Source organism: Polypterus senegalus, chromosome 1, assembly GCF_016835505.1.
Source record: "Polypterus senegalus isolate Bchr_013 chromosome 1, ASM1683550v1, whole genome shotgun sequence".
NCBI classification, from domain to species: Eukaryota; Metazoa; Chordata; class Cladistia; order Polypteriformes; family Polypteridae; genus Polypterus; species Polypterus senegalus.
The window spans coordinates 25,278,902-25,300,810 of record NC_053154.1 but is presented as its reverse complement, the minus strand read 5'-3'; the positions used below and the strand labels follow the sequence as shown (position 1 = coordinate 25,300,810).

Here is a 21,909-nt window from a genome sequence, read left to right as displayed (position 1 = left end):
CTTAATGGTCTCTAAAGACTGTCAGGCCATTGATAGTGTCATCTCCACTATGACTCCTAAATCCTTCTCATAAGGTGTACTCTCGATTTTCCGACCGCCCATTGTGTATTCAAACCTAATATTTTTACTTCCTATGTGTAATACTTTACATTTACTGACATTAAATTTCATCTGCCACAAATCTGCCCCAGCCTGTATGCTATCCAAGTCCTTCTGTAATGATATAACGTATTCCAAATTATCTGCTAATCCACCTATCTTGGTATCACCTGCAAACTTAACCAGTTTGTTACTTATATTCCTATTTAAATCATTTATATATATTTAAAATAGCAGCGGCCCTAGCACTGACCCCTGCTGGACACCACTCTTAACATCGGCCAGTTCTGATTTGGTTCCTCACCCCATCACCCTCTGCTTCTTGTGTTTGAGCCAATTCTGTACCCATCTAAAAACATCACCCTGAACTCCCAACTCTTTTAACTTGATGCCCAACCTCTCATGTGGCACCTTATCAAATGCTTTCTGAAAGTCATCTGCTCCACTTTGATCATATCTTTTTGTTGCCTCCTCATAGAATTCCAGTATGTTAGTAAAACATGACCTCCCTCTTCTGAACCCACGCTGACTGTTCAGTTAAACTCCTGTCCTTGCCAGGTGTTGCTCAATCTTATCCTTAATAATTCCTTCCATTAATTTTCCTATGATGCATGTTAAGCTTACTGGTGGGTGAAGTGACTTTCTCAGGGTCACACAGTGTCAGGGGTGGAATTTCTACCCACAACTTTATTGTCTGAGGTCCAAAGCATTAACTGTGCCACACCGCCTTCCTTACTCACCTGCAGTCGTCTTCCCGTTTGTCCACATCAGGTTTTTAGCTTTAGCAACCACCACCGTCAGTCTCTCTGCTGTCGGTAAGTAACTGAGGGACAGCAAAATCTCTCCTACTGAGTCAGCAGCCTTCAAAGTCAAAAAGAAAGTGAGCTGGTTACAAAAGAAGAAGAAGAAGATGACTCCTCAAAGCTTTCATCAGAAACTCATTGTGCCCTTTTAATATGCAATTCCTTCCTTAGAAGAAGTACTCCACCCAAAATAGTCATGTTTTTTATATTAATAAACACATGCAGTTTGTAGTGTTGGCGGCGAAAAAAGATTAATCCTTTGTTTTTGTAGGCAGCAGACATAACAAAGCTTCGATAGAGAAGTCTCCAATGCTGGAGAACAGCAAACAATATTAAAAACATCCACAAAAACATAATCCACATGGCAAGTCATTCAGTCGTATGCTCACAATGTGCAAAATGCAATTAGGAGGGGTGTTCAGTAATTTATCTAAGTGATTATGAAAATAAAATCTGAAGATCAGAATCACCTCAGTACTTTTCAATGTAATGCCCTTTTGACTTCAACACACTTAGTCCACTTTCTCTCCAGTGATTTAATCTCGTCAGGATAGAAGGATTCATCTTGGTCCTCCAGCCAACCCATTATTGCCACCTTGAGGTCATTTTCATCGGGAAATTGCCTAAGAATTATTTCAGGTTTTCAAAAGAGAAGTTAATCACTAGGAGCCTGGTCTGAACTGTGCAATGGATGGTTAAGCTCTATGAAGCCACTTTCCCTGACAGCAACGTCTTTTCATTTTTGTCATAAAGCACCAGCAACACACCTGCTGACAGTTACCCCATGATCCTTCTGTCTGATGGCCTCATGTAATGACTTGTGGAAGCACGGGTTTCTCAAGTGATGGTTGACTTTTGTGGCCTGAGCAGCAAAACAAACCGTTGCCTTGAGTCTTCTGGGAAAATGCTGGGTTGAGGACCCCCTATGCTTCCATTGCATGGACTCTTGTTTGGTTTCATGGTAAAAAAATGTAAATTAAAATTTTAAATCACATATTAATCAGTTTACTAGGACAGCATTTTTTCACTTAAGAAATATACCGTATATACTCGTGTTTAAGTTCTCCCGCGGATAAGTCGTGGCCTGATTTTACTGTATAATTTCTGGTATTTTATAATATCGGTTGTATAAGTCGAATGTGGAAAACTCACACTATTGGTCCAAGAGATTATAATATGCTAACGCCCACCTGAGAGAGTAACCATGGAGCAACATGCATTTTTTTTCTATGTATTGTGCCTACGTGACCAAACAGCACTTCCTAAATGATTCTGAAGCGACGTTTGTACTGATTTGTGTTTTTTGTATCTCACACCCTCATACACCTTTATCGTAAGAACATCCCTTATCTACGATGGAGTGCTCGATCAGAAGAAAATATGAAGCTGGTTTTAATTAAACGTCGCCGAAGTAGTGAAAGTAATTGGTAACTGAGCTGCTGCAACAAAATTCGAATACGTCTGAGAAACTGGTGTGAGATTGAAGGAGGCAAGAAGATGTAAAAAAAAATGTAAGCATCGCATAAGTCGGGGTTTGATTTTAGGATCGATTTTTCGGGTTTCAAGACCCGACTCATACTTGAGTATATATAGTAGCAAAAATTAGAGCCTTTATAACTTTGCAAGATGCTGAAAAATGAGTTCACACTTTTGTTTTTAGTCGATTAGATTACTGTAACGCACTCCTCACAGGACCACCCAAAAAAGACGTCAATCGGTTGCAATGAGTGCAGAATGCAGTTGACAGAATCTTAACTAGGATAAGAAAATCCGAGCACATCACCCCAGTTTTGATGTCACTTCACTGGTTACCTGTGCCATTCAGAATTGACTTTAAAATCTTGCTAATGATTTAAAAAAGCCTTAAATAATCTGCTCCATCTTATATCTCAGAATGTCTCTCACCTTACACTCCAAATCGTAACCTTAGATCTTCAAATGAGGGTCTGCTTAGAATTCCAAGAGTTAAACTTAAAAGAAGTGGTGAGGCGGGCGGCCTTCTGCTGTTATGCACCTAAAATCTGGAATAGCCGACCGACAGAAATTCGCCAGGCTGATACAGTAGAGCACTTTAAGAAACTGCTGAAAACACATTACTTTAACATGGCTTTCTCAAAGCTTCATATTAGTATAACCCTGAAATTCTGTATATGCACTTAATTATCGTTTTTATCATGGCTCTACAATTTGTACTAACTCCTACTTTCTCTGCTGTTCTTTTTCTGGTTTTCTGTGGTGGCAATCTGCACCCCCTCACCTGATCAGGGCACCGTGATGTCCCTACATTGATGGACTGAAGGCCAGATGTCCACATGACCGTCATCATCTAATTCATTCACGTGAAGCCTGAAAAGCTATGTGGACTGATTGAGATCATTGATGTTAGGTAGAATGCCTAGAGGGGGCTGGGTGGTCTCGTGGCCTTGGAACCCCTGCAGATTTTGGTTTATTTTTTTCTCCAGCCCTCTGAAGGTTTTTTTTTTTTCTGTTCCTCCCACAGTCCAAAGACATGCAGGTTAGGTGCATTGGCGATTCTAAATTGTCCCTAGTGTGGGGGTATGTGTGCCCTGTGGTGGGCTGGCACCCTGCCCGGGGTTTGTTTCTGCCTTGCACCCTGTGTTGGCTGGGATTGGCTCCAGCAGACCCCCGTGACCTTGTAGTTAGGATATAGTGGGTTGGATAATGGTTGGATGAATGGAAAGTCCAATGCAATTTTCTCTAATAAGGTCCAAACTCTAAAGTCTGAATTCTTGGTGAAATGCTTTCTGATCAGGTGTCAGCATTTGGGGAACCCATCAGAATTTGACCTTTAACATCATCAAATGGTTATGGATTACTGCAGAAACTGTACCAGCTTCAATGCCAAGTTCATTAATAAAGTTCATTAATAAACACAAAAATCTTCACCTCCACTTTCTGGCACCTGGCTTGTGAGGATGCCTTCACAGGACTCCACATGAGAGGGTTATCTTCAATTGACTCCCATTTAATTTGCCCAGCCCAAAATTTCACCTTATAGTACAATGGTGCATCATCACCATACATGACATTTAACTTCTCATGAATTTCCTTTGGCTTCTTCCCTTCTTTGTAAAGAATTTAATGATGGATCAATGCTCTCGATCTGTCAGTTTCTTCGTAGACTCGCAGGTAGATGTCTTTGCTATCTTTTCTCCTTAAGTGTTTGCTATGAAGGACCTCAAACGTGATGTGTTTACATGCCAAGACGTGACTTGATCTCTAGTGACAAGTTCAGATCTTTAAGACACATACATGAACCTCGGGTAGATAAATTATTTAACACCCCGTGTATTTCTTGCTAAAATGCTGTTAAGTAAGTAGCTCCAGAAAATAAAAGTAGTCCGCCTTCACATGGGATCATGCTTTTGAATTGAAGACCCAACTCTCCCACTCAGTTATTGGTCGAGAGTTCATTCATTCATTTTCCAACACTTATATGACACCAGGTGCAACAGTCTTAGTAGTGAGGCCCATACGTCCTTTTCCTCAACCACACTCATACTGTGAAATCCTATAGCCATCTGGGAGATATATAGAAATCCTCATAGTGACTCACGGGTCTTCCCCAAGGTCTTCTCCCTGCCAGTATTGCCCATAAACCTCCACAGGGAGGCTTCCAGGAGGCATCATAGCAAATGCTCGAACCACCACAATTGGCTTCTCTCGATGCAGAGTGTCAGTGGCTCTACTTTGAGCTTCTCTCGGTTGTCTGTGCTTCTCATCTCTAAGGAAGAACCCAGCCACCCCATGAAGAAAACTCATTTCAACTCCTTGTATCCGTGATTTCATTCTTTCTGTCATTACCCAAAGCTCATGACCAGAGGTGAGATGTAGAACGACTGGTAAATCAAGAGCTTGACCTTCTGACTCAGCTCTACTTTCCCCACTACAGATCAGTATACCAACCACAGAACTGTGCTTGTCACAAGTAACTGCCTGCCGATTGGTCAAGAGTCCTGCATTCAATTCAAATTCAATTCTATTAATGGTTCTTGTTCACATCACCACTGAGGAGTGCAGTACATTTTTTAAAAATATGACATGCTGCATATTTTCCACAGGAAGACACACTGCAGAACACTGTCATGTACAGGAACTCACTATATGGAAAAATGCCGCTGTCACAATCTCCTACCCTAGCTGAGGATATGCACACTTCTGGTTTTTTTCACTAGAGATCTTTATTTAAAATGTTTCAGTGGGGAAAATAAGTATTTGATCCCCTGCTGAATTTGTAAGTTTGCTCACTTACAAAGAAATGAATAGTCTCTAATTTTTATGGTAGTTTCATTATAATGGTGAGAGACAGAAAATCAACCAAAAATCCAGAAAAAAAACACATTATGTAAAAGTTATAAATTGATTTACATGTCATTGAGAGAAATAAGTATTTGATCTCTTACAACCCAGCCAGAATTCTGGCTCCCACAGATTACAATCAATTACAGATACTCCTGATCTCAACTCGTTATGTGTATAAGTTTTGTCCAGTGAACATCCAGGCCTTTACCTGTGCCTTCTTGAGCAGAGAGACCTTGTGGGTGCTGCAAGATTTTAATCCATTACGGTGTAGTGTGTTACCAATTGTGTTTTTGGTGACTGTGGTCCTAACTCCCTTCAGATCATTAACAAGCTTCTCCCATGTTGTTCTGGGCTGACCTCTCACCTTTCTCAAGATCATCCTCACACCATGAGGTAAGATCTTGCATGGAGCTCCAGACCCAGGGTGATTGATGATTATTTTATATTTCTTCCATTTCTAAATAATCGAACTAACAGTTATCACCTTCTCACCAAGTGTCTTGCTGATGGTCATACAATCTTCTCCCTGACGTCCTGTCCCTGACAGCTCTTTTGGTCTTGCCCGTGGTGGTGGTGTAGAGGTCGGAATAGAAGAAACTAATTCTGTGGACAGATGGGCTTTATACACATAACAAGTTGAGATCAGGAATGATTGATTGATTGATTGATTGATTGATTGATTGTAATCTCAGTGCCACATGGACACACAGCCAATCTGTCAGAGCCAGAATTCTGGCTGGGTTGTAGGGGATCAAATACTTATATCTCTCAATGACATGTAAATCAATTTATAACTTTTATGTAATGTGTTTTTTCTGGATTTTTGGTTGATATTCTGTCTCTCTCCATTAAATTGAAACTACCATAAAAATTAGAGACTGTTCATTTCTTTGTAAGTGAGCAAACTTACAAATTCAGCAGGAGATCAAACAGGTACCGTATTTTTCGCTCCATAAGATGCACATACAGTAGGTTTAGAGGAGGAAAACAAGAAAAAATTAAATGGTGTAGTAATATATTTAATATAATATAGCAGAATAATTTTTCAACCATGTAAAGTCAACACTGGTATTAAGAACCATCATCACTGTTATTAACAAATGAGGAGAGACTTTAAGGTTCAAGCACTCTTCTAGTTTTCTGGAAACCCCAAGAACTCCTCATTGCTAGTGTCAGAATTTATGAAGCTCAGTTGCTCACAATCACTGATATCACTTTCTTCACTTTCTTCTTATATGATACTATCTTCAGTTCCATCTAAGGCATTGCTAATGGCATCTTCCACCTGCAGCTATAGACTCGTCAGTACGTGAGCGACTGTCCACATTAGTGTTTAGATCTGGATGATGCATGTGCCCAAAACATTAACATTTATATGTTACTTACGTAAAAGCCAGATCGAATGTTATTTACCTTGAGTTATTTACTTACTTCCTACAGCGTAAGAGCTTCCTGTGTTTGATAGACACGGGCACACTCAAAAAGTACAAGTGTAATGCCATGAAAAGTGCCTGATGACACTTCAGTTCATAAGCAATGGTATGATAATGCAGTCAGACTTCTTTTTTGGACATACACACCGTCCAGATCTAAACACTAGCGTAGAGAGTTGCTTGCATACTGAAGAGTCTATAGCTGCAGGTGGAAGCTGCCGTCACTGCACTTTGCATATAAGAGCCAGATCGAATGTTATTTACCTTGATTTATTTACTTATCTTCCTACAGCGTAAAGTCACAAGTAGACTGCAGAGCCTCCCCGTGTACATATACAAAGTACAGCGACGGCAAAAGTGCAATGTGCATGAGTTCACCTCAGTTGACTTCTCACTCTGTACAATTGTAAGCAACTGACACACAGGTAAACAAACTTGAACAGAGAACTGAGGCTGCTTGCTGCTTATCAACACATTTACAAGACAAAAGACGCTGATGAAGAGGTGCGAAGGATTTAAGGTGGGATGGATTTACAAGTGTTTTCATAGGCTTTGGTAATTCTATTGTTAAGCGTCCCCAGGGGTTTCTCGTGGGCTTACCACTTCCTCTTCTAACAGCTGTCGCTACCGCTGACAGGTCAGGTAATACACATCATGGTCTGTGATGCAATATTTGCTCCATAAGACGCGAAAAATACAGTATTTCTCCCATTTTTTGTGAAGTGAAGCATTGAGTTTAGGTGGGAATTCAATTCACACAAATCGTTTCGCTCATCCTTAGTGTATATGCAATGATAAAGTACCTTTGTGTCAATGCCTAACCAAACCAGAGCATTAAATAGGAAGATGAAATCCCACCCTGTGTCAACTAAGGTGTTCCAACAAGACCAAAAAGTACTGGCATTCAGTTTTTTTTTTGTTTTTTAACATACAGTTCTATCTCCAAAACATGAGATGTTGGAGATCATTCTGTCCACCAGTCTCCAAGCAGTTTCAATATCTTGACCAGATACTTTTTAAAAGAATAGACAGCGTCTTTTACCTTATTTACATCCTGCAGATATAACCAGGCATTAAAAGGCCGTATTGAGAGGTCGAGGTCTGAAAGTTTTAGTTCTGCAATCCCTGTGCTGATGTTTCTCTCATCTTCATCGATGCCAAACACTGAAAACCTCAAACTGTTTTCTTCAAGAGCTCCAGGATCCAGGGGAATGGAAAATCTCTCGTCAAAGAAAACAGAAAATGCATTCCGCTGTATCTGTGCAAAACAAGAAAGGCAGAGTATAGTTTAAAATTATACCTTCACTGTAATGAGACACTCAGCACATAATGACATAACTCCACTGTCATGAAGAATAACAAAAATAAGATAATGAAGAGATTAATGAAGGAAAACCAAGCATAGTGTCAAAGCCACCTAAAAGACAATAAATAAGGACTTAATTGCAAAGACACTATGGCTGAACCCACAAGGACTTGCTTCTCTTACCTGTGACCTCTGGTGAGCGCCTTTATGGGAACTCACTTTAAAATATTAAACTGCAGAGAGTAACCACCGCTGCTCTCACTCCAAAAACTACTTCATAAGTAAACTATATAATACATCTTAATTCATTTATTAGAACCTCCAATAATAAAGAATCTCAGTTTCTTTACTATAATCAAACAAAATTTGAAAGAATTAATAAATAACAAAAGGCAGAGATACAGCTAAAGAAAGACGTAGAAACTTTATGATATGCAACATACTTTGATCCAAAATGAAAAAGAAAGAAACCCAACTGTAGATGTCAGTAAACCACTAGTACTTGAACCTAAGTGAAGAAATTGAGAAATTAACACCAATGTTCATTTACGGAAAACTCAAAAGACGAAGGCAAAACCAGACAATTAACAGAGGTGTGCAAAATTAAACTCCTAAAAATCTGTTTTAATTGTGACTAACTGTTTTTAGTTTGCATTTATCAACAGAATAAACATATTGTGGCAGACAACCGGGGACCTTACCCCACCGGGACGACTGGAAAGCCAAGAACTGGGAGAGGGGCAATACCTTCCTCGGGATGCAAGAGAGCAGCCTCCCCTGGATTGCATGGGGGCCACGGAGCCTGGAAGCTTGACCCTGTGGGAGGCTGTGGCCAACGCCAGGGGGCACCGGGATGGTTACGGAACCATGGACTGCAGCACTTCCGCTACACCAGGAAGTGCTGCCAGAACAGGAACCAGGTACACCTGGAGCGCTACCGCTACACCAGGAAGTGCTGCTGGAAGGTCATCAGGTAGCACCTAGAACACTTCTGAGTGTATTATGGAAGGGGCTGCCTCACTCCATTCAGGGAGCAGGAGCCGGGAGGCAGAGGACAGAGCTTGCGAGAGAGGAGTGGAGGTGGCAGAAGTAAAAGAGAAGAGAAGAGAGAGAAGGAAGAGAAAGGACTGAATATTGTGGGGTTTGTGCACTGGGTGTTGTGATAAGGACTGAGAAAAGTAAATGTGGGTGTTTTTCAGACTTCTGTGTGTCCTGTGTCTATCTGTGTCGAGGCTGATCTTCTACAATATACAATTAGAAGGTTTCCACTACATCACATTGAAGTACAGAATTGAAAAGAAATATAATTAAAATGTAACAAATTACTCAATTTATTCATGTATCCCACACTGTTCTAAATCAATTTAACATTTAACATTAATATCACTGGTCAACAAGTGTTTTGCTACTGGGATTCTTTCACCTGTTCTTTAATAAATTTTGCTTGCTGACTCAAAATCTGAAAACCGTTTTCATCTAGCACGTCCCATTTTTCATTTATGATGTTCCAGGTCTTGGACGACTAGAGTGAGTGGACAGTAAAGGCAGATAATCATTTTGATAAATACTGGTAATTCCACTAGGGATGCATTACATCAGGGTTAGGCTCTGAGCTCTTTCTTATTTGCAGTGTTGATGGACAGGTTGACAGATGAGATTAGACAGGAGTCCCTGTGGACTGTGATGTTTGCTGATGACATTATGATCAGTAATGATATAGGGAGCAGGTTGAAGAGACCCTGGAGAGGTGGAGATATGCTCTGGAGAGAAGAGGAATGAAGGACAGTAGGAACAAGACAGAATACAAGTGTGTAAATGAGAGGGAGGTCAGTGGAATGGTGAGGATGCAGGGAGTAGAGTTGGCAAAGGTGGATGAGTTTAAATACTTGGGATTAACAGTACAGAGTAATGGAAGAGAGATGAAAAAGAGAGTGCAGGCAGGGTGGAATGGGTGGAGAAGAGTGTCAGGAGTGATTTGTGACATGTGGGTATCAGCAAGAGTGAAAGGAAATGTCTACAGGACGGTAGTGAGACCAGCTATGTTATATGGGCTGGAGACGGTGGCACTGACCAGAAAGCTGGAGACAGAGCTGGAGCTGGCAGAGTTAAAGATGTTAAGATTTGCACTGGGTGTGACGAGGATGGATAGGATTAGAAATGAGGACATTAGAGGGTCAGCTCAAGTAGGACGGTTGGGAGACAAATTCAGAGAGGTGAGATTGCGCTGGTTTGGACATGTGCAGAGGACAGATGCTGGGTATATTGGGAGAAGGATGCTAAGGATAGAGCTGCCAGTTAAGAGGAAAAGATGAAGGCCTAAGAGAAGGTTTATGAATGTGGTGAGAGAGGACATGCAGGTGATGGGTGTGAGAGAACAAGATGATGAGGACAGAAAGATATGGAGGAAGATGATCTGCTGTGGCAACCTCTAATGGGAGCAGACGAAAGAAGAAGAAGAAACCATTGAGATAATCAAATTCACCACACGTTACTAACAGCTGTGAGTTGTTTATCTTGTCATCATTTATTTATTTAAAAATTATTAATTTTAAATAAACGGAAAAGGCATTTGTTACTGATTACCAAGTCTTATATGAGTCTAAAGGACACAACTCAGACGTGACGCTGCAGTAGGTAGTCGGTTTTACTGTTTCCTTAACATAAAATTGCATTTCAGGACATTTCATTTGTTAGATTTACCAAAACCTTTGATTGGCAAGAAGAAACAATGGATTCAAGATCACCTTATAGATGGACTGGTTTGTGTGTAACCTGGAAGCAGGTTTTTAAGAGGGGCCAAACAGGCCGTAAATCAAATATGTTTGTATGAAAACTATTGTTTTACGTGTGAACACTATTGGTTTAGCAATAATTACTCTTTTCCTTAACATTGGTTGTTCTTGTGATCTTCAGTGAAAATAGGAAGGGCAAGAATAAGGAACTCAAGGGCCAGAACAATCATGGAGTATGCAGAGAAGTGAGTAGGAGAGGGATCTATGTTTAAAAAGCGCAGTAAGTGAAGATCACGTCAACAACCAATATAGTTTGCACGTAGAACCGATATAGTTCATACACAAAGCTGCAATAGGGTGCGCACGCATAACCAGTATGTTTCGTACGAGAAACCGACATAGTACAGACATACAACCAATAGAGTTCAAGCACAAAACCGACATGTTACCCACATGAAGCCAGTATAAGACGTGCATGAAACTACACAACATACACAAATCCATTTTTAGACCGGCACAGAATGCAAACCAATATTGTTCATACGCAAACTGATAACATGCAAACCTACGCTCATGTAGTTCACTCACAAACCAGTAACAAGCGTAATGGAACCAGTGATATACACACGTGAATCAATCTAGTTCATATGCAAAACAGTACTATGCATATACAAATGGATATAGTTCATGCAAAAACCGATAATACACGGACACAAACCAAAATAGTTCATATGAATTAAACCAGTATTGTTCACACGTAAACCAATTAAGTATGCACACAAACCAATAGTAATTATTCATAAACTAATAGTGCTCACACGTAAAACAATAGTTTTCACACAAAAATATTTGATTTATGGCCTGTTTGGTCCATCATAGGTTTTGGTTTTGATCAAAGATATGCCCTACGCAGCACTCATTACACACTACGTCACAAAACTGAAAACACATCTCGTCAAAAGTTTTCATGGCATTAAAAAAAATGTTTATGGTGGATATGTAGGTTGCATGTTGAGATATGACATAAGAAAGCAGTTGCAACAAAAGAAACGTATTGTTTAGCATAAATGTTTGTTGCATGAGGAAGCAGTAAAAGCACATGATCAAAATGGAGTTTATGATATTATTTTTCTGGAGTTTCAGAAAGCATTTGATGAGGTGCCACATGAGAGGTTGGGCATCAAACTAACAGAAGTGGCAGATCAGGGTGATGTTTTTGGATAGGTACAGAATTGGCTCAGACACAGAAAGCAGAGGGTGATGGTGCGAGGAACCTCATCAGAACTGGCCGATGTTAAGAGTGGTGACCAGCAGGCGTCAGCGCTAGGGCCGCTGCTATTTTTAATATATATAAATGATTTAGATAGGAATATAAGTAACAAGCTGGTTAAGTTTGCAGATGATACCAAGATAGGTGGATTAGCAAATAATCCCGAATCATTACAGGGGGACTTGGACAGCATGCAGGCTTGGGCAGATGAGTTCAGCACACATCTCCAAGAGAATAGCTCTTGGAAATCAACATCAACTTAGAAGCCAAGCATCATCATCTATAAATGTTCACTGTCTTCTAATTCTTCCATTTGCGATCTCTTCTAACAACCCTAAAGCAGCTATAGTAGCTGGAATAGTTTGGCCATTTCATACACCATTATATTGTTACAGAATGATTACAATCAAGTGGATTAAATTTGTAAGCGATATGCCATTAATTTTAATGTATGTTATAAAACCCACATCATAGATGTGAATATAAAAAAGAAAAGTAGGCCACAGAAACAATAACAGTGCTTTGACGCTGGGTGCCGCCAGTTTGCAAAACCAGACAAATGTGACAAATATCGCAAGGGGGGACCCTGCTGTGAAAATGTGCATGGCTTTATACCAAGTTTAGTTTTTATACATCTCAAAGTGAGCGTGGAAATGGGTGTACGCACCATTTATACATGGCCAAGTCATGCCACTTGCAGAAACTCTCAGATGACTCTGCACTTATTGGGTGTGTTTTAATAAGGGGAATGAAACACAGGAGAGGTGTCAGGTGGAAAGCTTTGTTTTTGGTTGCAGAAAGTATTGTCTGCACCCTTCACTGCACCAAAGAGCCTCAATATCTGGTCACTATTCAGGCAGTGGATGTGGAGGTGGTCCACTCCCACAAGTACTTGGGGGTCCACAATAATGACAATTTGGACTAGTCTCATAACACAGATAACCCAAATAGGAAAGAACAGAGCAGCAGACTGAGCTCCTTTGGGAAGGGAAGTGACAGCCTTCACATGTTCTACAGGCCTGTGATGGCCAGTGTGATTTTCAACACTGTCTGTGACAACCAAGACAGGAATTGTTTTTTTTTTTTAATTTTCTTGCTTTATAGTCATTCTGGTGTGTCTTCAGACCAAATTGTGTGTATATTTATTTATTTATTTATTTACTTACTTATGTATTTCTTATTCATATATTTGTTTATTTAATGAGCTTCTTCAAAAAATGTAATTTCTACCTTGGGACAAATAAACTAAAACTCTATCTATCTATCTATCTATCTATCTATCTATCTATGAATGATATAGTGCCTTTCTATCTATCTATCTATCTATCTATCTATCTATCTATCTATCTATCTATCTATCTATCTATCTATCTATCTATCTATCTATCTATCTATCTATCTATCTATCTATCTATCTATCTATCTATCATACAGTGTGTGGTGGACGACTGGAGTTCTAGAAAAAGGACGAAAAAGGATGAATTCTACGATCAGCTGCAACACACACTGGATACGATACCCCAAACCGAATTAATTATACTCGTGGGCGACTTTAATGCACATACGGGTGCAGATCGAACTGGAAGGGAAGAAACAATGGGCAAATTCGGATACGGGGAAATCAACGACAACGGAGTACGCCTTTTATCTTTTGCAGCATCAAACAACTTGACTGTCGGCAACAGCATCTTTCGTCACCCCCTCAAACATCAACTCACGTGGTGAAATCCATCCGGCAACGATGCGGCGATGTTGGACTACGTTTTGGTCAATACTAGATTCAGATCAACGCTCAAAGACGTACGTGCGATGCATGGACCCAACTGTGGATCAGATCATTAACGAGCGAAATTGCGACTGAAATTACACAGAGCGAAGAAAAAGGCGTCACTACCAACTAGGAGGAACTGGGCCTTCCAAATCGCGTTATCCAGCAAATTTGCAGCACTCACAATACCGGGCGATATCGAGGCAGAAGAAAAACAACTATTGGAGTCCATTGTAGGGTGTGCAATGGAGCTGCGCCCACCCATCCGTCGACGAACGCAGCAATGGATTTCGGATGATTGTCTCGATCTCATCGACCAGCAAAAACGAATGAAACACGTCCATTTCGAGCAGTACCAACGATTAAACAAGGAAGTTCGACAGAAAATGAAATCAGAACGGGAAATGCACTGGAATAATGTAGCAGCTGACATGGAAGAAGCAGCGTCGAGACACGAGTACCGGACGCTGTACCAGACAATCCGACGGTTAGGCGGCAAAACTACATCAACGAATGACAATATTAAAAAGTTGGACGGAACTTTTGTGAACTCTCCTCATGAGCGCCTGCAGCGGTGGAGAGAATTCTTTCACCAGTTGTACAACCATGATCCGCCACAAGGTTCAGTGCCTGAACCACCGACTATCGAGCAGCCGATGAATCAGTTTCCCGATACCGAACCAACAATCAACAAGGTGAAGACGGCAATAAAATCTCTGAAAATGGTAAAGCACCAGGAGGAGATCAAGTAACCGCCGAGATGATCAAAGCCGAAGGAGACGTCTTATTACAACAACTCCACGTTCTCGTAACACATATATGGCATTTGGACCGTGTTCCATCAGCGTGGAAGAAAGCAATCGTTGTGCCTATTTTGAAGAAAGGTGACAGTCGGGAATGCAAGAATTATCGCGGTATTAGCCTCCTCTCGATTGCCTGCAAAGTTTTTATGAAAATCATACAATCGAGGCTACAGAAACATCGACAGCAAATGAGTCAGGAAGAACAAGCTGCATTTAGACCACAGCGAGGATGCATCGACCAGATATTCGCTCTCCATCAGATAACAGAAGAAAGAATTTGATGCAGTACGAACAAACTGTCATCGTCTTCATCGATTTCAAAACTGCTTTCGATTGCATCGATTGGACCAGCTTGTGGACAGCCCTAGAGATTGAACATGTGGCGCTGAAAACCATTCATCTTCTTCAACCAGCAGTGTCTGTATCTGGAATGACATGTCTGAGGAGTTCCCAATTCGAACTGGAGTCCGGCAAGGAGATGTTGCCTCGTCGCTTCTTTTCAACATTGTGATCGACGCGATTATGAGAAAAGCATTCGATGGGCGACACAGAGTTCGATACGATGACACAAACTTCTTAACCGATCTGATGTTCGCCAATGACAGTGCTGTTTTCGCCGACACGGATACTGAAGCAACAGAGACTTTGGATGACATTGCACAGTCATACGGACTGAGAATCAACGTGGATAAGACCAAAGTACTTACAACAAATGGATCGGAAGCCAGAGTTTACCTTGATGGAACTCGAATCGAGCAGGTACCACAGCTCAAGTACTTGGGCTCACTGGTCACGGAGAAGAAAGCAGCGTCGGCAGCCAAAGTTCACAGCCAGATCGGCCAGGCAACAGCAGCATTTGCTTCACTCAATAAATATTACGATCAAAACCAAAATACGCCTATATAGGACGCTGATCCTTCTAATTCTTCTTTATGGATCGGAAACATAAACATTGCTTAAGCCGGACCTCAACAAGCTCAAGGCCTTCCAAATGCGATGCTTAAAACAGATTCTCCGTGTCTCACTCTGCGACCGCCTCTGAAACAAGACAATCAGAGAAAGGTGCGATCAACAGGCACTGATCGCGGAAGAAAAATTTAAAAACGTCGATTAAGATGGTTCGGCCACGTCTGTAGGATGGATGAAAATCGACTACCGCACAAACTCCTATGGAGAAAACGCCCTCCTGATTGGAGGATACAACAACAAGCACCGAAGATGACATGGTTGAAACACGTAGAGAACGACCTAAAGAACCAGCAACAACAATCAAAGCAAGAACCGTCGCAACCGATCAACTAAAATGGAAGAGTGTGGTGATTAGAGCACAGAATCCAGCGGCACCAACAGCAGCGTATTGGCTAAGAGGTCGACCCAGCTATGCCAGCTATGGAATAAAGAAGAAGAAAAGGAGTTCTGGCCCAGTCGGGACACCTGGAGGATCTATCTATCTATCTATCTATCTATCTATCTATCTATCTATCTATCTATCTATCTATCTATCTATCTATCTATGATATAGTGCCTTTCTATCTATCTATCTATCTATCTATCTATCTATCTATCTATCTATCTATCTATCTATGATATAGTGCCTATCTATCTATCTATCTATCTATCTATCTATCTATCTATCTATCTATCTATCTATCTATGATATAGTGCCTATCTATCTATCTATCTATCTATCTATCTATCTATCTATCTATCTATCTATGATATAGTGCCTTTCTATCTATCTATCTATCTATCTATCTATCTATCTATCTATCTATCTATCTATCTATGATATAGTGCCTATCTATCTATCTATCTATCTATCTATCTATCTATCTATCTATCTATCTATCTACTGTATCTATCTATCTATCGATCTATCTACTAAGTGGCACTCTTTCCCGACGCTCTCCACACTGCTGTTGACCATGTGTGGCACTGCCCACAGCCACCTTGGTGCTATAATGTAGCACATGTTCAGAGGCTTCTATCTCTAATTGTAGCAATTGAGGACCCCACCTTTGTCTCCTACCCAAAATCTCACCAATAGGGGTTGGGATCACATCTATCCATAAATATATAATATATTTTACATATGTTAGCTGATGAAGCTGAAACACAGGTCTCCTCTTTTTTCTGCTTCTTCCACTGGTCTGACTAGGTGGGCCGTGTGTGCACTGAGGTCTTGCCAAAGTTCTGATTGATTTGATCGCCGACTTGACAGTTTTGTTGTCAGCATCAGGTTTAGTGTGTTTTTCTGTAAGCTACAAATTTATTTTCTGGTTGGCTAAACTCCATCCCAATGTCAATCTTAATTGAATTATTTTTATTTAATTAAGTAGTCAAATATAAAGGAACAGGCCAACAAGGAAGGCTGGTAATTTAAAATAAAAATGAATTACCTAAAGTGAGCTAATCTAGCAGAATAATTCCTAATAAGCAAAGAAAAATACAAATTTTAAATAAAAAACTGGAAAGAATGAGCAGAAGCATTCACAAAAAAAAAATGACAGGAACATTTACACATTTCAAAGCCTCTGTCAGGCATCTCTTAAATCGCAAAGAGATGAAACTCCTCGATGCGGGACTAAGAACTTTGACAGCAGGGTGAGATGAAAGGTGCTTTTGATGTTGCTGAAGTGTTTGATAACTGGGGGGAAAAGGAAAGGTGATGCCAGTGACACTCTGACGAAAACTGTACAAGAAAGAACGAGCGAGGATGGAATTAAAACAAAAAAAAAACAAGAAAAGCATCCGACCCACTGAGAGAACAATGAGGCTGAAGGCCTGAGGCTGAACGTGTGAGGAAGGAAAAGAATTACAGAAGTCAATGATTAAGCACCAGACATACAGTTAAGTATATTGTAAATTAATCTTCATTTGGCTGAAAAAATAAATAATTAAACAAATAAATAAAAATATTGCCCCCCCATAGAAAATAATAGTAATAAGGAATACAGAAGGCCTCCTTAAAGGTGTAATGGTGGGCATGTCTTAGAACCACTCAGTCACAGTCATTCTGTTGTAATCAATCAGTGATGTAAGGGTTAAGGTTAGTAATATTTAGCTTTGGGAATTTAGGGATGTCTACCTCTTAGGGTGTGTGCCCTTGTTATACCCTCACTTGCCCAAAGGGTTATGGTTAGTGTTGTAAAGGTGCTTTTATACCATCTGGATCACAGGGGTCAGGGCTTCTCAGGCTCTCTTGTTGCCCTTAATGAGAGGCGTCTCGGTGCTGTGAGGGAGAAAGGAGACAAGACCGTTAGTGACAGCACCCCCTCTCGTTCAGGGGTGGTACTGCACACCTTGTATGAGTCCAGAAGGTGGTCCTCTGGTTTGCATGCATGACAACTTATTGCAGACCACTGTTACACCATTTTGGCAGCCACAAAACACACAATGCAATCTCAATCAGAAGGTGCTGCCATTTAATATGAGTGACTCGAGTCAGCACAGCTCGAGCAGAATTAACACACTGCTCTCCAGGTGCAAACACTAAGCAGCAAAATGAATCCGATGACACATAGAAAAATAGGAGGAAGAAAAAGCTACGTGCAATTACTGGACCTCAGTTTCAAAAAGGAACTGCGTTAATACCAGAAGACGACAGGAAGCTCAATGAGGAAGAGGAAAGGGAAGAAGAACAGTGTGAGAACTAGTCCAAACACCACCAGACAGACACCGTACTTCTTATAAAACACACGTTTTATTTACAAATTAAAGTCCCGAATGTGCACAATGCTCCCGCACCAGTCACCCTAACACCCTCACACGGGCCTTCATCTTCCTCCTGCACCCGACTCTGGCTCCCTGACTGTAGGAAGGCGGTCCCTTTTATAATCACCCGGATGTGTTCCAGGTGCTCCTGGGAAGCACTCCGGGCGTCACTGGAAGGTCCTCCATCAACCCTCCCGGGTGTGGCGGAAGCGCAGATATCCCGGGCTCTATGAGGCTCGGGGTACCCCCTGGCGGTGGCCACGGGCCCCAATGGGTTTGAGCCTCCATGCTCTGTCCCCGTGGTCCCTCATGGCCCAGGGAATGTATAGTTTGCCTCCCGGTCCTTCCAGGTGTCCCGGCTGGGTCTGACCCCCAGCCTCCTCCCACCACAGCTATGGCAGAGAAGCTGGGCAATGGGTGAAACCATATTTGAGCTGCTTACCAGTTGCTTATATAATCCGTACCTTCAGGCAGGAGAACCGGTAGATTACTGGTATGTGTTGTAAACAGGGCAGGTAGATGATGGTATCCACATGCATATTACTGGATGGAACTGACTGGCAGCTCTGAGGCTAAGGATCTATGGTGATATCTGGAAAGTTGCTGTGTCAAATCCCATTACTGCCAGAAGGGATCAAACCCCATTGGGCCCTAGAGCAAGGCCATTAACCTGAAAACTGCTGCTGCACTATGTTTGACCCTCACCCTAAAGGTCATACAAAAAGATAATTCCCTACACCCCCTGGGAATTAATACAGCGTTTCTAATACACAAAGGCAGCACGGTAGACCTGCACTCATTTACAGAAGGTAATGGTGTTGGAGCTGCTTACTGTACAGGATATGTCTACATGTCCAAAACATATCTAGACACGTAAAAAACACGTACACCCAATGAAATGGTTGTGCTTTTATAACATATGTGGACATTTCAAGTTTTTTTTTATTTAAAATGTGTATAGATACACGAGATATAATCCAAAAAACAGTGAAAACTTGGCTTTGCAATAAATTATTCAATGAAAAATAAAACAGAAATACCACGTGTATCTAAGGAAAAAGTGTGTCCACCTTTGGCTGACATCGTTATTAGGACGTGTTTGCCGTGGATTGCCTTTGCCTATTCAAGCACTTCCTGCTGTGCCATTTGTGCTCTTCAGAGCTTCACTGTTTAACAGAGCCTTTATGGAAAATAAATGTTTTATTTATAAACATTATTCATTGCCCTTTTTGTGTGACAAGCCAGGGCTGACAGTTTCCCCCTTTAGGGAGAATTTTGAGTCATTGCTCAGAATTTTATGCTAAGAGACGCTCTTGTTCATAACATAAGAGACACGCCGGAGAGGAAAATGATGATGCTGAGTCTAATGAGTGCTGCGACTTTTCTTCCTTTTTTGAATTTGTTAGTGTTTATACTTTTTGTATAACTGGGTTTTCCTTTGATTTGTGTTTTTAATTGTTTCACACTTTTTTTTGTCACTTTGTGCCTTTAATGACCTCTTGGGCACGGCCATCAGCAGTGTGTCTGTCTGCAGACAGAGTGTCGACCTCGTTGAGAGGTTTACTTACCTTGGCAGTGACATTCATGTCTCTGGTGACTCTTCCTATGAAGTCAGTAGACGGATTGGGAGAGCATGAGGGGGTCATGAGGTCGATCTTAGTGATCAGCAATAATGGATACAATGAGGCTATTAGAAATAAACTGGATACATTAGGATTAAAAGTCAAGACGGAGGTAAAAAGCTTAGGGGTGATTGTTGACTGTAATCTGAATTTTAAATCACATATTAATCAGATCATTAGGACAGCATTTTTTCACTTAAGAAACATAAGTAAAGTTAGACCTCTTATATCACTGAAAGATGCTGAGAAATTAGTTCACGCGTTTGTTTTCAGTCAACTAGATTACTGTAACGCACTCCTCTCAGGACTACCTAAAAAAGACATAAATCGTTTGCAACGAGTGCAGAATGCAGCTGCTAGAATCCTAACTAGGAAAAGAAAATCCGAACACATTTCTCCAGTTTTGATGTCACTACACTGGTTACCTGTGTCATTCAGAATTGACTTTAAAATTCTGCTTATGGTTTATAAAGCCTTAAATAATCTCGCTCCATCTTATATATCGGAATGTCTGACACCTTATATTCCAAATCGTAACCTCAGATCCTCAAATGAGTGTCTCCTTAGAATTCCAAGAACAAAACTTAAAAGAAGTGGTGAGGCGGCCTTCTGCTGCTATGCACCTAAAATCTGGAATAGCCTGCCAATAGGAATTCACCAGGCTAATACAGTAGAGCACTTTAAAACACTGCTGAAAACACATTACTTTAACATGGCCTTTCTATAACTTCAATTTAATTTAATTTAACTTAATCCTGATACTCTGTATGTTCAATTTCCTCAAAATAACTATTCATGGTGGCTCTAAAATCGGTACTGACCCCTACTCTCTTTTCTGTTTCTTTTTCCGGTTTCTTTGTGGTGGTGGCCTGCGCCACCTCCACCTACTAAAAGCTTCATGATGCACCAACAATGATGGACGGATTAAAAGGCAGAAGTCTACGTGACCATCATCATCAAGTCCTTCCATGAGAACCCTAAATCCAAAGAGGACTGTTTCATTTATGTTAGGTAGAATGCCCAGAGGGGACTGGGTGGTCTCATGGTCTGGAATCCCTACAGATTTTATTTTTTCTCCAGCCGTCTGGAGTTTTTTTTTTTCTGTCCCCCCTGGCCATTGTACCTTACTCTTATTCGATGTTAATTAATGTTGATTTATTTTGTTTTCTTATTGTGTCTTTTATTTTTCTATTCTTTATTATGTAAAGCACTTTGAGCTACTGTTTGTATGAAAATGTGCTATAGAAATAAATGTTGTTGTTGTTGTTGTTGCTAGAAAGGGGTGTGTGGAGCTCCCAATATCTATGCTAAAGGACGAAGGTCAAAGTCTTTAGAGTCCTGTGATTCCTGTCTTGCTGTATGGTAGCGAGACATGGACGCTATCCAGTGACCTGAGACAAAGACTGGACTCCTTTGGTACTGGGTCTCTCCTTGGGTACCGTTGGTTTGACTTTGTGTTGCTCATGGAGTCCTGAATGAGGCGCATTACCTGCACTGTGAGGGAGTGTCAGTTACGGCACTGCGGCCATGTGGCGAGATTCCCAGAGGGTGATCCGGCTCGTAAGATCCTCATTGTTGGGGACCCAAGTAGCTGGACCAGGCCAAGGGGTTGCCCACGTAACACCTGGCTGCGACAGGTAGAGGGTCATTTCTGGAGGGTGGGACTGGACCGCGTGTCTGCCTGGGAGATTGCAAACCGGGATCCTGAGCTGTTTCATTGTGTGATGGGTGCGGCAACGCACTGTACCAGTGCCTGCTCCCCAACCTGACCTGACCTATGCTGTAAATTCAAAGTAATACAATAAATTTGAAATTGAAGGATTTTGTGTGCCTGGACCCTTCCAAATTCTGTGTCGAGGGCTGTAATATTTGTTGTGAAGTTCAACACTTTTTCAAATACGAGCACTTAGGGGACTACTGCAGGGGTACAAAAAGGGTAATACCACCTCTAAATGGGAAAGGGCAATGTCAGTAACAACGCGTCCTCTTTTAGCTCTGAGACCAATTATTTCTTTCTCAAGTATCTTGGAATTCCT

At 41.1% G+C, this 21,909-nt stretch overlaps 1 protein-coding gene across 2 annotated transcripts in view; it reads right to left on the bottom strand.

Moving 5' to 3' along the window:
• Positions 1 to 21,909, bottom strand: part of syt12 (synaptotagmin XII) — a 392,188-nt gene that overhangs the window by 31,625 nt on the left and 338,654 nt on the right. For both annotated transcript variants that reach the window (XM_039744803.1, XM_039744812.1), the window contains exons 5-6: positions 7,701 to 7,916; positions 840 to 960 (exon numbers count right to left, since the gene is read on the bottom strand). In XM_039744803.1, coding sequence (XP_039600737.1) covers positions 840 to 960; positions 7,701 to 7,916 — 337 coding nt within the window. The remainder of the gene's footprint in view (positions 1 to 839; positions 961 to 7,700; positions 7,917 to 21,909) is intronic.